The 17,153-nt window shown below is 36.5% G+C and overlaps 3 protein-coding genes and 1 pseudogene across 4 annotated transcripts; 2 read left to right on the forward strand and 2 right to left on the reverse strand.

The window, feature by feature from the left end:
* The first annotated feature begins 1,864 nt into the window (after positions 1-1,864).
* On the forward strand, positions 1,865-5,881 carry LOC143628709 (extra-large guanine nucleotide-binding protein 1-like; annotated as a pseudogene). The gene is made up of 9 exons (XR_013152807.1): positions 1,865-2,177; positions 2,211-3,113; positions 3,216-3,353; positions 3,435-3,536; positions 3,621-3,806; positions 3,875-4,019; positions 4,094-4,336; positions 4,422-4,578; positions 5,105-5,881. The product of XR_013152807.1 is annotated as an extra-large guanine nucleotide-binding protein 1-like (transcript).
* Positions 5,882-6,656: 775 nt separating this feature from the next.
* Positions 6,657-9,059, reverse strand: LOC143628785 (uncharacterized). Its single transcript, XM_077098271.1, has one exon. The coding sequence runs from the start codon at positions 9,055-9,057 to the stop codon at positions 6,760-6,762; it is 2,298 nt and encodes a 765-aa protein (XP_076954386.1). The 5' UTR covers positions 9,058-9,059; the 3' UTR covers positions 6,657-6,759.
* A 2,812-nt stretch (positions 9,060-11,871) lies between these two features.
* On the forward strand, positions 11,872-14,270 carry LOC143628786 (GDSL esterase/lipase At2g23540-like). The gene is made up of 5 exons (XM_077098272.1): positions 11,872-12,129; positions 12,206-12,336; positions 12,654-12,902; positions 13,275-13,530; positions 13,840-14,270. Exons 1-5 carry the CDS (start codon positions 11,883-11,885, stop codon positions 14,067-14,069), a joined length of 1,113 nt encoding a protein of 370 aa, XP_076954387.1. The 5' UTR covers positions 11,872-11,882; the 3' UTR covers positions 14,070-14,270.
* A 294-nt stretch (positions 14,271-14,564) lies between these two features.
* Positions 14,565-16,688, reverse strand: LOC143628826 (methylesterase 10-like). Its single transcript, XM_077098310.1, has 3 exons — positions 16,311-16,688; positions 16,076-16,204; positions 14,565-14,846 (listed from the first exon to the last, which is right to left on the reverse strand). The coding sequence occupies exons 1-3, from the start codon at positions 16,686-16,688 to the stop codon at positions 14,565-14,567; spliced, it is 789 nt and encodes a 262-aa protein (XP_076954425.1).
* Positions 16,689-17,153: the final 465 nt, after the last annotated feature.

The raw sequence follows: 17,153 nt of genomic DNA on the forward strand, positions 1-17,153 counted from the left end.
AAGATATCAAAAGATATGGTAGCAGGGAAAAAGAGGAAAAGGTTGACAGGATCCAGAAAAAGGCATGGGAGAGGACAGATAAAGTTACTGGTCAAGCATGGCAAAAGCAGATTCTCAAAAGATTATGTCAGTCACTTTATCTGCCAACCAATGGGGTTGGTGCGCATGCTGCGCCGAAAGTAACTTTTCAGACATAAAGCAGATTAGGTCAACAGCTCAAAAGATAAGACAACTCAAAAGCAACGGCTAGATTAAACAGAAGAAAACTCAAAAGGTTTAGCGCGAGAAGGCTAAGGCGCTAAGGCAAAAGTGCGCGAGCGCGAAGGCGGACAGAACCAACCTTAACGCGTCGCGGGAAGAATCACATTTCTTAGCGCGCCGCGGGAGGAACTAAAATTCCTAGCGCGCCGCGGGAAGAACTATAATTCTTCGCGCGTCGAGGGATGAACTACGATTCTTAGCGCGCTGCGAGAAGAACTACAAATCCTTAGCGCGTCGCGGGAAGAACTACCGTTCTTAGCGCGCTGCGAGAAGAATTACAATTCTTAGCGCGCTGCGAGAAGAGTTTGTCTCGCGACTCGCTGTACAGGTGGTCTTCACGCAGGATTCCTTGTAAGGGGTCTGGCGCGTGGAGCTGCGCAGACAACCTTAGGCGGGAAGGAACAAGGGACAAGCAAAGAGTTAGAAGAAAAAGAGGGAATCAAGGCGTAAGGGCGGGACGGCGACAAGAGGGAAAAGAAGGCGGAAAGAGAGAAGGAGAGGGACGGGACGGCGGAAAGAAAGAGAGAGAAAGAGGCGGGAAGGAAAATATATATATATTATTATTAAAAATAAAGTATAAGTATAAATAAATACTAAATCATAAAAGAAAGAGATCGGGTCAGAGAAACGGGTACCTGGGTCGGGTCGGATCGGGTCAGATGTCACACACAACACCCTGAATCACTCTCTAAATTATAAAAACACCCATCACACAAAATAAGGGGTTGGATGAGAATGCTCTTATACGATATCTTTGATACCATTAGACTAATTGCGCTTCAATCTTACAATGTTAGTTAATTTAGGTTTCGCTTAGTAACTTAATATTTCCAAAAGTTTGAATTGACACCACACCTTTTTGATAAAGCATATTTAAATTTACCAATAAGTTAGTGGTTGAGTGGTAAAGGAGACTCGATGTTTTATGTGACCTATGTTCGATTCCTGCTCACAACATTTAGTTTCAGAGGCACCAAGGTGATGATGAGAGACTATGCGAGTAGGAGAATTTCACTTGTTGGATCCTTGAACTGAACAAGATTTATCTCACCGCACTTCCGTGCCTTCAAACGAGTGTTCAGGGATATTAACCTAAGATGAAGGTTTTTCCTAGATTAAAAAAAGAGTGTATCTTAATGTAATGAATTTAGCCACCGACCAAACAAAAGATATTTAAATTTCCCATAGAAAATACTACTACAATTTTAAAAAAAGCAAAAACAAAAAGCAAATAGTTAGCTTCGATTCCAATGGCCATAGAAAAAAGACAAAAATCCTCTTGTCTCTATGTCAATGTCACACTACTCATCTTTTCGCTTCTCTTCTCACTCTTCATGCTTACTATTCCCATCGCCAGTTCACCACTTTCCCAATTTCCTCTACACCCATGAAAGTAGTGTGAAACCAAATCCACAATAATAAAAATAATATGATCAAATCCTTATTATTATTATTATTATTCATATTATTATCATTACTCAAACCTTAGTTAGTTACAAATTACATACATATAACAAACCACAACAAATTCTGTTAACCTCACCGAGCTCGTGCTCGTGTGCTCTTACTAATAAACCCTAGTCTGATAATAATATTAATAATCATGCCAGCAGCTGCTGATGGTACAACAATGGATTCGAATACAGGACTACCGTACACGTTTGCGGTGGAATACGACGGTCCTCCGATCTCGCACCGCTCGCTTCCGCGAGCCGTGCCGATTGATATTAGTAAGATTCCCGTTGCTGCTGTTGTTCCGGTTTCGCGTAATAGTGGTAAACTGTCATCTATGCCTGTAGTACAACCGATTGTTGTATCCAAATTAGGTCATAAGGATGTTATTGTTTCGCAGAATTCGGTTATTTCGTTTAATGCTGATAAAAGTTGTGTTGGTAATGGTAATGGTGATGGTAATGGTGATGGTGATGGTTTGAAAGACCTAGGGTTAGGTACGGGAGCGGAAACTGAAACCACGGTGTCCCCGGGGTTTGAGGAGCAGAGCTCGGGTGAGTTTTCGGATATGGTTAATAGTAGGGATGGGATCGGGTTAGGGGGTAGGGGTGAGAGTTCGGGTACGTTAGGGTTTTCGGATAGTTTCGATAAGTCTAGGGAGTTTTCGGGGAATTCGGTTGCGTTTAGGGCGTGTAAGGAGAGTCTAGATTTGAATCAGCAGGATTGGGTGTCGAACGGGTCGGGTTTGAGTTTGAGCTTTGAGTATCCGTCTTCACGCGTGTCGTCTCTTAAAACCGATGATTGTAAGGATGAGCCTGGTTGTGGTTCGATGAAGAATCGGTTGATTGGTTTCAGTGATATCGAGTCTGAAACCGGGAGTTTCGTTGATGATATTGATATTGATATTGATGTTGTTGTTAATACTAATATTAATCAAGGTCAACCCGAGGCTGCTCGGGTTAAGAAAGAGCACGGGGTGAAAACTAAAAAAGGGGTGTGCTACCGATGTAATAAAGGAAATAGGTTTACCGAGAAGGAAGTGTGTATAGTTTGTAATGCTAAGTATTGTGTCAACTGTGTGCTTAGAGCAATGGGGTTGATGCCAGAAGGGAGAAAGTGTGCTACTTGTATAGGGTATTCGATTGACGAGTCAAAGAGGGGTAATTTGGGAAAATGTTCCCGAATGCTGAAACGACTTCTTAATAACTTAGAAGTTAGGCAAGTGATGAAGGCTGAGAAACTGTGTTCTGTCAATCAGTTGCCACCTGAGTATGTTTGTGTAAATGGAAAACCGCTTAGTCATGATGAGCTGGCGATACTGCAAAGCTGCCCGAACCCTTCGAAGAAGCTAAAACCTGGGAATTATTGGTATGACAAAAGTATCCGGTCTTTGGGGAAAGGTAAAGTTTTAATCTTTAAAAAACTTATACATAGTTTATTAATCATGTTTAGATGTAAATTAACTAATTTAGGTTATTATTATGTTGTTTATTTTTTAATAGGAGGGTGAGAAGCCTTCAAAGATTATTAGTCCACATTTAAACGTTGGGGCTCCGATTATGCCCAATGCTAGTAATGGAAACACGGGTGTTTTTATAAACGGTCGTGGGATAACAAAAGTCGAGCTAAGGATGCTACAGGTTTGTCTTTTTTGAAATGAGAAGATATGATTTATAATTTTACAGAATATGTTAAAATACTAATCGTGTCAAATTTTGCAGCTTTCTGGAGTCCAGTGTGCGGGTAACCCGCACTTTTGGGTGAACGATGATGGTTCGTATCAGGAAGGACAGAAGAACACCAGAGGTTATATATGGGGAAAAGTGAGTCTAGTTTAGATTTTTATTATATTTTTTTTCGTGTTTTTAATATTATTTAACATATTTCAAAATATAATTGGTTTTCAGGCTGGAAAGAAGCTGGTTTGTGCTGTATTATCACTTCCTGTTCCGTCTAAGCAAGTTTATCCAACTGGAGAGCAATTAAGTAACACACTTGGTCAATCGGTGCCAGATTATTTTGACCAAATTGCCCCACGCAAACTTCTTTTAATCGGGTGTTCTGGATCTGGTACAAGTACCATTTTCAAGCAGGTAATTTATTAGTTTTATTTGATTATAATATATGATTGCATATTTACCTGATGAAATGTTATTATTAGGCGAAAATCCTGTATAAAGAGATCCCGTTCACTGATGAAGAACGTGAGAGTATCAAATTCATAATCCAGAGCAACTTCTATAGCTACCTCGGGATTCTTCTAGAAGGGCGTGAACGCTTCGAAGATGAAGCATTGAATGCTAGCGGTAATGATTTTGATCATATACTTTATAGATATTTATATTCAACATATCTTGAAAGTATTTATGATTATTAATAGGAAACGAAGCTTCAGAAAATGATAAAATTGTATATTCCATCCCACCGAGACTAAAAACATTTTCCGATTGGCTTCTAAAAACCATGGTGGCTGGTAATTTGGAAGACATATTTCTAGCTGCCACACGCGAATACGCACCAGTAGTTGAAGAACTATGGAATCATCCGGCAATGCAAGCCACATACAAGAGACGGGATGAATTAGAAACATTCCCCAGTGTTTCCAGTTACTTTCTAGAACAAGTAATGAATATGCTTTCATTTTCACAAAATAAACAAACCGATTTACAATAACTTATTATTAACTAATCTGCGTGTGAATCTTCATTCTGCAAACATATTGAGCACCGACTATACACCTTCTGATGTTAATATCTTGTATGCCGAACATGTTACTTCATCAAACGGGCTTTCAAGTGTCGATTTCTCGTTCCCGTTATCACCAGACGAAAGCAATGACACAAGTGAACAACATAATTCTCCAAGGTTTGTTCAATAAATCATAATCTTTATCATTTTCTTCTTAAAAATAAAATATGAGTAAACGGCGGTTTTCGTCCCTGTGGTTTGTCCAAATCTGCGGTTTTTGTCCAATAGTTTCAAATTTGCGATTTTCGTCCCTGTTTAATGTTAAAAATATCATTTCCCTGTTAAGTCTGGTCGTTAAATCCATCAGCATGTTCCTTCACGTGAGGGGCAGTATTGTCATTTTTCTCCCCAAATAAACCCTAGTCCTAATTCGCAAGCCCCCTCTTGTGAGGGGCTGGTGTGTATTTTGGGAAAAAAAAGGACAAAACTGCCCCTCATGTGAAGGGCATGCGGATGTGTTTAACTACCAGACTTAACAGGATTAGTGAATTCGGGTCTAACTGCAAGTGAAATGAAACCACAGGGGCGAAAATTGCAAATTTGAAACTATTGGACTAAAACTGCAGATTTGGACAAATCACAGGGACGAAAACCGCAATTCACTCATAAAACATATTATAACAATCTTTATAATTTTCATCAGGTTTCAACTAATAAGAGTGCAAGCACGAGGCTTTGGTGAAAACTGCAAATGGCTCGATATGTTTGAAGAAGTTCGTGTTGTCATCTTCTGTATATCCTTAAGCGATTTTGATCAGTATGCGGTTGATGCAAACAGGAATTCAGTCAACAAAATGCTGCTAAACAAGAAGTTTTTCACAAGTATCGTGACACACCCGACTTATGAGCAGATGGAGTTTCTTTTAATACTCAACAAATTTGATGTCTTTGAGGAACAGCTCGAGCGGGTCCCACTAACACGCTGTGATTGGTTCAGTGATTTCCATCCGGTAGTGAGCCGAAACAGCCAGAATAAAAACATTAGCAGCAACAATATTAATCACAGTCCTTCAATGGGCCAAATGGCTTCACATTATGTTGCTGTGAAGTTTAAAAAGCTTTACGCATCACTAACCGATCGGAAGCTGTATGTTTCGGTGGTTAAGGGGTTGGACCCAAACAGTGTGGATGAAACACTTAAATATGCAAAGGAGATACTCGAGTGGGATGATGAGAAACCAAACTTTAACTTCAATGAGTACACGATTTATAGCTCGGATTCAGCTTCTGACTCTTAGTGATCATCAAACGAAAGCAGGAAGACGGCATCGTACATAAAAGGCTCATCATGCGAACAGAAAGACTGTGAGTTGTATTATATGATTTCATAGTGAATGAAACTTTAGGTGATACAAATGTATGTATGTTCTGTATTTGTTTATCTGACTAGCAAGTAAAATCTTCTTATCTGTTACACGTTTCCTGCGCTTCTCTGCAATTGGTGACTCGGTGCATCCTCTGTTTTCAAGATAAAATCAAACGTAAATTGCTCATCCGAAACTGAAATAGCCTCGAAAGTTACTAAATTAACCGATACAACCAAACTAAATAACCGAACCCAACCCAACCCAAAACTGTCCGTCTGGTTTTAGGTTTTCTCAAAACCTTAGTTTTTGGTTTGGTTTTGCGTGTATGCATTCCCAATATAAACCTAACCGAACTCAATTGGTACCGGCATCTGTTTTTCATATGTTCGTTATTGGTACCATTCTGTTTGGCAGATTTCGATATTTTAATTGTACCAGTTCCGAATCGATAAAATCGGTACGGTATGCGGTTTATTATTTCACTCGTTTTTGGTATTGATATTTTTTGGTATAGTACTGTTCGGTACCTGTAAGAACCAAATCATACCCGATAAATCAAATCAAACCAAACCCGTAAAAAATGGTGTAGCCCCAAAAAATTTTCTGAACCGACCCGTAAAAACGGAAAAAAACCTATCCAACCATAATAAATGGTGTAGCTCCATAATTTTATCATTGAATGTGTGATAATAAATTAATCATTAATTAACAGAAATTTAGGTTTAAATTCATTATTTTTGACCATTTTTTTGACCCAACAACCCATCATGGAAACGAAACATTTTCGAAAACTCAATACACGAAGTTTGGTTTTAGGCTCAAGCAATACCCAAAAACCGGTTTGAACTCAAAACCGACCCAAACCAACCTATGCACACCTCAAAACTTACACTACCTGTAGGCCGAGTGCTCACCCGAGAGAATAGATCGGGAGAAAGTTGACTGGTTTTCCAGCGAGGTCAAACTCAGGTAGGATATCATCTTCTCGGCTTCACTCTTCTTCGCCTTCGATGAGAGTTGAAAGTCCATACTGTCGAACGAAAGACGGATTAAGGAATTTGGCAACAAAAGCCCATAACTTATAAACATCCTCAAAGTTTGTCAAAAACCCAAGTGAAGCAGTGACCACTTCAGCTCTCACAAACCCTTCAAGATCACGGTTCTTGTTATCCATAGGTCTGCAAACCGCAGTATCTGCAACTTCCATCGCCCCACGATTCTGCTTTGTGCTCTGTATAATCTTCACATTACTAATAATAGCAACAGCAACCGCAATCCCATTTGCTTCAGCCATCTTTTGAACAACTTCAGGACTAATAACACCTGTATTTCCGTCTTGGATATTAAACGCGACAGCCGCACCCCTTTCGTACTTTATTTTCGGCCCGTAAATATGAACAAGCGGAACCGTATCTTCTGCATTGCAGCCAGGAAGTCTCAACTGAAGCAATGAAGTCACCAGCCAATTAATCAAGAACCGAAGCCGGATTGTGGTTTTACCGAGCCCCAACATGCTTACATGATCAAGATGCCTGCATGTTATCTCGGGTTCTTTTCTTTCTGATTCTTCCTCGCTGATATATTCGTCAAAATTGAACGCGGTTCTTCTTCCGAGTAACATAAAATCACCCTCGGTTTCTCTTCGTATAACCGAGCTTTCGGCTATATACTCTTCTTGTATTTCTGGACTGTGTACATCAGCTTTTCTTATAATGTAGCTTTCACTTTCTTGAGGCTGCAAATCGAGTTTTTCGATATTATTCTGCTTGCGCGTGAACCAGAAAGGTGGCGGTAAAGGCGACTTGAAGTTCATCGATTCCGATCCTAACGGACTAGGTCCTAAATCGATCCACATTGAATCTTCGGGTGATTCTTCGTCGGTTAATATCGGGCTTTTCATTAACGAAAAGATTCCGGTTTCGTCAAAATTAGAGTCACCATTATATTCGGTGTCGCTTTCGTATACATCCTTCACTAGTGAAGGAGTGAGTACACCGGAAAAAGCCGGTAACTGGTTTCCAGTACCGGCTTCTTCCGGTGCTACTTCATTTATTCCCGGACCTTCATCATTCCAGGTCCCGGAATAACTCAAATGTGAAGAAAACACTGGATTTATCTTCACTATACCCGAAGTAGTACGGCCCGAGTCTTTCTGTAGTGTTTTAATCATGGATTTCTTAATAAGAAGGCACCCGAATCCAGTCGGGTCATACCCGAAAACTCTATAAAACGATGTGATAATAAAATCGGGTCGAAACAAGGATAACCCGAGTGAATCCATATCTAACGGGCCCAATGCACCCGCATCAAGCAACACATGCCAATTATTCTGTTGCGCGCACGACATCCATTGATACGAGTATTTAGCCCCGGTCACTCGTGACTGAACCGGAAACACAAACAGCCCTTTCGATGAATCTTTCCGTCTTTTCTTGTTTAGTATCCGTTTCCTTAAATGGGTCGAACACGGCTTCAATGTCGGCCACTTGAACCAAGCCGAATGAACCTTTGCACCTTTCTGTTTGGCTCTTTGAGCCATCCAGTTAACCGACTGACTTTCATGATCAAACATGGTTAATAAGCTCTTATTGTTATTAAACGGGTATGATTCAGCTAGAAGTTTGAAAGCAGAACCACGACTAGCGGTTAACACGAGCCCATACTCATTTTCGGGTATGTTTAAGTAATCCATGATCCTAGTTTTAATATCATGTTCCGCGGTACCTTGTTCTATTCCATTAAATAGCGCATAATTGCTCAAATTTGATGTTATTTCGGATAAAGTAAACGAACATGATTCGCAATAACTAACAACTTGAAAAAACGAAAACAACCCGAAACCGCAATAATCAAGACAAACCTTGGAATCATTATCCGCCAAATGAGCGTACTCGTTAACTCTCAACTCATCAATCTTTTCAGATGATTTGTAATTCGGATACATAGTTAAGAACTTGCGGAAAGCATGATCAAGATCATCGATAGAGTCTTCGGTTTTGAATATCATATCCGCAAATAAAGAAGTTGCCTTTAGGAACTCCTTTTGTGCTTCAAGTCTTGCTAATGATCTTGATCTTTGTAAGCCATTGTTTTCGCCATTGTTTTCCATGTCAATATTTTGTGGTTCCGCTAGAGACCCGAATTCGGATGCTTGTTGAAGAGCGGCTTTGAGCTTAAGTTCTTGCAACTTTGGGTTTGTTTTGGTCTCGTCTGTCGATTCATTGGACCCCTGTTTTCTTTTGGTTTTCTTGCGACAGATTAAACAAGCGTAACGAAGTGTGATCCGCATAATCTTTGGTAAAGATTGAAACAAAAGATGATTTAGAAATGAAAGAAGATGAAGAAAAAGGTTTTGTGTGTTCTTGCTTGTTGTGTTCAAATGTTCAATACTTTAAATTCTTCTAAACAAAGGGTTTTATTAAAGACTTTTGGATTATATAAAGCAAAAGTAATCAAGGAAGTTATGGAATAATATACTCTCATAGGAGCTTTGCTTTGTAAAGAAGAAAAGAATGAATATACATGCTAGATATTCACATGATGAATGTGTGAAAAGCATATATTAGTTGCTTAAGTTATTGTTTTATGACATAAACGGTTATCAAACTGGTCGTCTTACTGGTTTACTCGCCCGATCAATATAAACAAATAAAACAAACATATAAAGAACTTTAAAAACAAGTATATGTTACTACTTTATCAACAAAATTGAGTTATTATTTTTCTATTTCTAGATTCGATCAAACCATCGATTAGGTTCGTGGTTCAGATGAAAGCATCTAATGCGCTTACCGGGTCTCGGTCTAGCTGGTTAGACCTCAAAACATTGGTTTAATTAGTCGATTTCATATATTTCTGTTTAAAATTTTAAAATATTATGAAATAAAACTTGTGATATTTTAGGAGTTTAATGACTTCAATCTATAATCAAGTCTCATAATGACAAATGAAAGCAAGTGATGCATTTTGTTTTGTATGTTTGTTTTTGTTTCTCAATAATTACTTATTTTATTTAAAAAAAGGTATATTCAATTCATTATGTTAAATTTCCACTTGTCGGGGGAACGTTCAAACCAAACTTTGAAGTCATCGTGTGCCTGATTAAGACAACATAGTCTGGCCTGAATGAGGCATCAGGGCTTTTCAAATTTGAAGAGTGCGGTAGCCTAAATACAAGAAAGTTGTTTGAAAAAAAAAGTTTTGAGCTTGTAGCCTTTTGCCAACAAAAAGAAGATAGTGAAGTTCTAGATATCTTTTTAGTGTTTGGATGTTTTAAACCTTTTCTTTTAATTGTAGAGGAAGGAACTACTTTTAATATATACTATAATCTAGGTTTATAAAGTAAAGGCATAACACTAAACAAGTACTAATACTAATCTTTTCTTTTGAAGTTTTAATCATTAGCTTGCAATAAGGTTGCATATGCTTAGCTTGTAATGGGTGTTAATTATTTACAATAGCTCATATGACTTCACAATTGTATAAATTTATACCGGGTCTGTCCCAGGCAAGGGCGAGCCACATTTTTTCGGAGGCACTAATTATATATATAAAATATAAAGCCAAAAAACATATTAGCCCCTCTATACGAAACATTAAAACTTTGAAACCAATGCTATGATTTTGTTATGTTTATGTTATAATATAATGTTAATGGACGCTTAAAAGAAACTAGTTTATATAATCTGTTTGGGCATAAGGAATTTTTTTTTCCTAGCTGACACTTGAATCCTTATGAGCATCTCTAAATTTATATGACATAGGTACATAAGATAGAATATGCAACACTATATCAAAATTCGGTGGCGGAGCTAGGAACTTTTTCCTATGGGTTCGAGATTTTTCGATGCTTGAATTTTCCACAGCGTCAAAGTTTTCGAGCCTGGACGAGTCGGGTCAGGTCGGATAAATAGAATGTAATATCACTATTGTAACAAAAGAGAATTGCCAACATTAAGTACAATATTAAAACATTTTAAATTAAAAAAAGTTATTATGTATAATAATTGTTTCATACGCGTTTTCATATTTAAAAAACGTTTTTTAACATTTTCAATTGCGACTTTCAATATTGCTTTTTACTCGTTTTGGATTTGATTATCTGAAAATCTAAATAAAAGAAAAATGAATGGACGCATCATGTAGTTGATTCTACACAATTGGCATTCTAGTTCATTTTAAGAAATCACGACAAAAAACTATTGGCTAAATTAAAATTAAACAATGGTTAAACTTACTTACTATTTTAGTTCATTTTTAATGTACTTCTATAAAATATATAAAAATGTAAATTATTCATGCTAATTACAAAAAATGGTCAAAAAATCGGTTACACCAAAGAAGAAAAAGCACTTTTGATGTTGGACGTTGACAGTTATTTATAAGCTTTGCTTTCGTTTTGGGTGGGGAGAAATAACCTTCTTTTTTTTTGGTTGGCTATTTAATTATTTATTTTTAATACTTCCCATAGACTATTTAAAAAATGAACCTTCTTTTATTTTTCTTTTCTTCTTTTATTCTTTTTATCACTATTGTTTTACATATACTGTTTTAAATATTAATTATAAACCAATTTATTTATTTTATAAAAAGTATATATTTATTTTTTATCAAGTTATTTACTTCTATATTATACTGTTATTTTATCTCAAACAAATTAATTAATCATTTTAGAGGTGTAAATAATTAGCCTATTCAAGCCAAGCCCGACCTCTTATAAGCTCGATCTCGCCCATTCACTTAAAAGTTAAACCTCTCATATACCTATTTGAAAGTATAATTTTATACTTTAATAAAATGCTATGTTTATACAAGTTTTTTAAAAATATGACTAGAAAATAATGTTAGAAATAGATTCTATGAAAACAAAATTATATGTATCCATGTACCAACACAACCATAGTCACATCTATAATGATGTTCTAAAACCTGGTATTCCTATAAGTCAAAGACAGGTAAAGACATTGATAATTCCTATATATATTGGATCAACCACCTCATCAGGTCTTACCAAACACACATGCATGCATTTTTGCTACATTATAATCCCACAAATATAAACCCTTCATTTGTCACTTCCCTTCACTCCACTTTCAATAATATTACACCTTCAATATGGCAGGAGCTTTACTTCTTTTTATTGCTTTAACCGCAGTGGCTGCTGCCGCTGATGGTGGTGATGGAGGCGGAGCGTTGGGGGCCTCTTATATCTTTGGCGATTCGTTGGTTGATGCCGGAAATAATAACTTTTTGCCTACATTATCTAAAGCTAACATTAAACCTAATGGCATTGATTTTAAACAGTCTGGAGGAAATCCTACGGGGCGATATACTAATGGTAGAACTATCGGAGACATCATCGGTACGAGCCTAAATCAATATATAAGATTTGTTAATGTTAATATTATGTTATGTTATGTTTTGTTTTATGATTATAGGGGAGGAACTAGGGCAACAATATTACGCGGTACCGTTTCTGGACCCAAATTCAACCGGAGACGCTATATTACATGGTGTGAATTATGCCTCCGGCGGTGGAGGAATTATGAATGCCACCGGAAGAATTTTCGTAAGTTGTTCGGATTTTTTTCGATTAATAGATGGTTCATAATTTAGTTAATTAATTAATTTTTTTTTGGAACTTAGTATATTCTACTTCTAGGCAGTTTGATGCCCATGCACACAAGTTCGTTTGGCTGGCAAGCGAACTCGACAAGTTCAAGTGGCAAACGAAATGCATAGAGTTTATTGAAAATTATACCAGACATCCATGCTATGTTTGGTGAAACACTCTATGGAGTTTGCTTGCCACCTACTAATAAAAAAATGGTTCTAAAACCATTAAATAAATAGTTACTAACAATGTTATCAAAAACCTTTTAATAGGTTAACAGATTATCAATGGACATCCAAGTAGATTACTTCAACATAACACGAAAACAAATCGATAAACTCCTCGGCGCATCAAAAGGAAGGGAACACGTCATGAAGAAATCCATCTTCTCAATCAGTATCGGCTCTAACGATTTCCTCAACAATTATTTACTTCCTGTTCTCTCGATTGGAGCTCGAGTTACACAGACTCCCGACGGGTTTGTTGATGATCTCATTAGTCACCTTCGATCCCAACTAACTGTAAGTTTCATCAGGGCTGTCTCAACAATTTTGAAGGCCTATATCAAAATAAGATTTTTGTGGCATTTTCATAACAACTGTAGATAAAAAAAAGAAACAATAATTGCTTAGAACTGGAACCAAACTCATGACATACAGCTAAGAGGCACACAAATTTACCATCAAAACAATATATAATGATGAGTTTACTCTATCATTAAACTATATCTATATTTAATGTTTTTTTATTTAATTTGAAGGCCTTAATTAAATATAATATAAAGTCATTGCTTTAGTTTGGCTGGCCCAGGGGCTGGCCCTGAGCCTCATGTTACAACTTATATTTACAAACTCTATTGAACTAATTAAAGTGTAAATTACTAATGATTTCAGAGACTTTATCAACTGGATGCTCGAAAATTCATCGTGGGAAACGTTGGGCCAATCGGTTGCATACCTTATCAAAGGACGATTAATCAGTTGAACGAAAACGAGTGTGTTGCATTGCCTAATCAACTTGCAATTCAATACAATGCTAAACTAAAGAATTTGGTTGCGGAACTGAATGATAATCTCCCCGGGGCTACATTTGTTCATGCTAATGTTTACGATTTAGTGCTGGAACTCATCGTTAACTATGACAAATATGGTGGGAAACAATTACACTTATATCTATTACTTATTGTTATCTTTAGAATATTGGATATTTAATTATTTATTAATGTTTTTCTTATCATTTATTTAGTTGGTTTAATTTACACTTTTGAAACTTGGTTACTATTATATGACATTACGACTGTTTTTTATTCCATTGCAAATTACTATCATAGTTTTCAACAAATAAATTAACCCTGATTGTAACACTTTTAAAACTTTGTTACTATTATGTGATATTTTCCTATTCTGTTCTATTCTTTCACCCGCATTGTATGTTGAATTGGAATTTTGGACATTTCAGGGTTTACAACCGCGAGCAAAGCTTGTTGCGGGAATGGAGGTCAATATGCAGGGATCATTCCATGTGGTCCAACCTCGACTTTGTGTGAGGATAGAGATAAACATGTGTTTTGGGATCCTTACCACCCTAGTGAAGCTGCGAATTTGCTCATCTCCAAGCAATTGCTCCAAGGTGACCCAAAATATGTGTCTCCGATGAATCTAAGAGAACTTCGTGATCTAAATCTTTAATAAATGATCGATCAACTTGTGCTACCGTTAACTTTTTGTATTATGGATCTCAGTTAATGTTTCAATCTTTGTGGTTATCAACTTATCGTGTAATCTATAGTTGATTGTTTATAGATGTATGTGTGAATTGGAGCATGCGTTTCCATGTAAATAATCGAAAGATTGAATTTGTAATCTTGATGAATCGGGACAACAATGTCGAATTTGTTTTTCAACAATGGGGACTAAAATTGGATCAAAATGGATAGGTATAAGACGAGTCTAATAAAAAAGATATACGTTACATTAACTCCTAGTATATATCTGTTGACAACTGCTAGAACCATAAAATGTACTTGAAGACTACTTGTACCTCTTGCTAAGTGTTATACAGAAGACGATTACATAATAACCAAAGAATGAATCCTTATATATGTATATGTATAATATAACACTTATGAAACACAGTCATTCATATATATAATATATATATATATATAATAACTATCAAGAGAATCAAGGGTATTGAGCAACTATTTCCTGCAAATAAAGAGATAGATCTTTCGATTTCGACATCATAATCTTATGACCGGCTCCCGGAAAAGACTTCACTTCCTTAGGGGGGCTATCTTTTATGATAAATCTCTGAAATTCTTCATCCATAACACGGTCATCTTCGCACACCACGTAAACCCTACTAATCGATCCATATTTTTCTCGGGTTAGAAGACCCTCCTTGCTCATGTCCTCCAAGAAGAAGTTACTCGGTCGCATCAACATCTTCGCCAATACAAGGTCCTAAGTACACCAAAACGTTAGTACACCTTTTAATGGTTAATCAAAGTGACCAACATGCATGGTTACAGTTTTAGAGTTTAGACTAAAAGGAACAATTTGACACCATTCACCACTTGTCACATAGGGACATAGGTCTAGTGTGGATGGTTTTGATATTCACGAGTAGTGAGTCCTCAGATAACTCGAAACAACTAAATATTTTCTTAGCATCGACGTACATGAGCAAACCTTTCTTTCTTTCTTTTGAACACATCCCTATTTGTTTTTAACTAAATATCGCATATCACTAAATTTATTTGTAAATTTATTTAACGCAGCACATCAGATTCTTTATCTTTATTTTTATCTCTCACAAACATTTATTTTATTATTTTTTTTCTTATACGGTCACAAATATTTATAGAGGTTATGAATATTGAATATTACATCTCTATAAGAGTAATAGAATTCATTAAATTCTAAATTATGCGGATAGAGTTGGAGATAAAGAACTAGACGAAGATGCAAAATATAGAAAAGCTATATATTTTAGTAAATAGAGAATGATGTGAACACTCTAAAAGTGTGTTATCTCTTTATTGTTACTTCAAAATAATTTCACGCACATATATGGCCATGATATATACAGAAGAGATATAACCCCAATTTACGAGCAAAACCCAAACCCAAACCCAAACCCGAACCCGAACCCGACACAATTAAACTCGACAACTGACATGGCATTTGCTTAGCCAATAAGATTAATTACAAGATGTCACTATCACATTCCGTCAGGCTGTTCACCAGGTAGCTAGGGACCAATGACGTGAATGATAACATCAATCATAATATCCTCAACTATATACTTAACATAGCAATAACAATAACATAAATGATAACAATAGTCATAACCATAAGGATAACAATAACCATAATAATATGAAATACTTGAAATCTATAGATTCATATAGGAAAATTTCAATTTTAAATCTCCTACATATACTTCTCTTAATATTTTTTTTTTTCAAATTTCATAATATTATCTGTAATATTATAATCTTTTTTAACTAATTATATTATTCTAATATAAACTTAATATTATGAGTTTTAGACTTTAGTAATTGATGAATTTGATGCATGTATGCAACCAATTTACATGTGGTCCCTTTAAACTACCTCATTCAATTCATCTATTGTCACATTTGCATTAAACGCCAAATTTCAGATATCAGATGAAGAATGGAACTGACCTCCGGGGGACAATTCGGATACATCATGGTGGCCATGTAATTTTCACCAAGTTCTGCGGACTCCAGCGATCCATTTCTGAAAATGAACCGACAATCGATATACGTTTCTGGCTTCAAAGTCTTGAAATACTTCAAAACAAGGAAAACAAAACAAAAATTTACTTTTCAGATAAATACGTAAAAGGAAAGGAAAGGAAAAGAAAGAAAAACAGGTGCACGAGACTCCAGCATGTACTTGTGTCATCTGTAGGGCTGGCGGGTCCATACAATTTGGCATATAAGCGGAGATAAAAACCGCCACCGAGACAACGTGGGGAAACTTCTCCATGGCAAGAGAAATAGCAAGTCCGCCAAAGCTATGGCCCACCAACACAACTCTTTCATTAGCTGGTAACGACTCAAGAAACTGAAGCAATGGTGGTATGAAATCATCGAAAGTGGCTATTTCATCAAGCCAACTTGGGTGCACCCCAGAACCACCAAGGTCCACTGCTGACACCTGGTGTCCGGTGGACCTTAGGTAGGTCATAACCTTGTACCAACACCAAGCTCCGTGGCATAGCCCATGGACTCGCACCAAGTGCTTCTTTGAACCGGTGGAGGCCGTTGGCATGTGGTTAAGATTTAAGAAGAAAAAATATATCCTATGGTTATGTACTTATTATAAAATGTTGACATTATATTTATATATATAGTATATAGTGTCAAGCAACCTTTCACATAAATAACCATCAAATCATCAATGGACCATGGAAAATGAAAAGTCTAAGGTGTGCTGTTTATAGAGAGCTAGTCCCATGTGCAAAATAATTAGGACGACTTGGATTTAATAATAATTAATAAATTAATTACAGCTTTACTGCTTTCACAAATGAATGAACTACGCTGACTTTTCATAAACTTAGAAAAAATGAACAAAATCAAAAATGTTTATTTTATCAGTCTAGTCTAGGTACACAAAATGTTTATTTGACTAGCTTTTTCTAAGGCTGTCTTTGAGAATCTCTTAAAATTTTGGGGCCTGGAAGTTGGAACGAGTAAGAACACAGGTCTCTAAAATCGCGTTCTAAACTATGTA

This window comes from Bidens hawaiensis, unplaced genomic scaffold (assembly GCF_021521415.1).
Source record: "Bidens hawaiensis isolate Kalapana, Puna unplaced genomic scaffold, B.hawaiensis_p1.1 tig00005061_1, whole genome shotgun sequence".
Taxonomy (NCBI): domain Eukaryota; kingdom Viridiplantae; phylum Streptophyta; class Magnoliopsida; order Asterales; family Asteraceae; genus Bidens; species Bidens hawaiensis.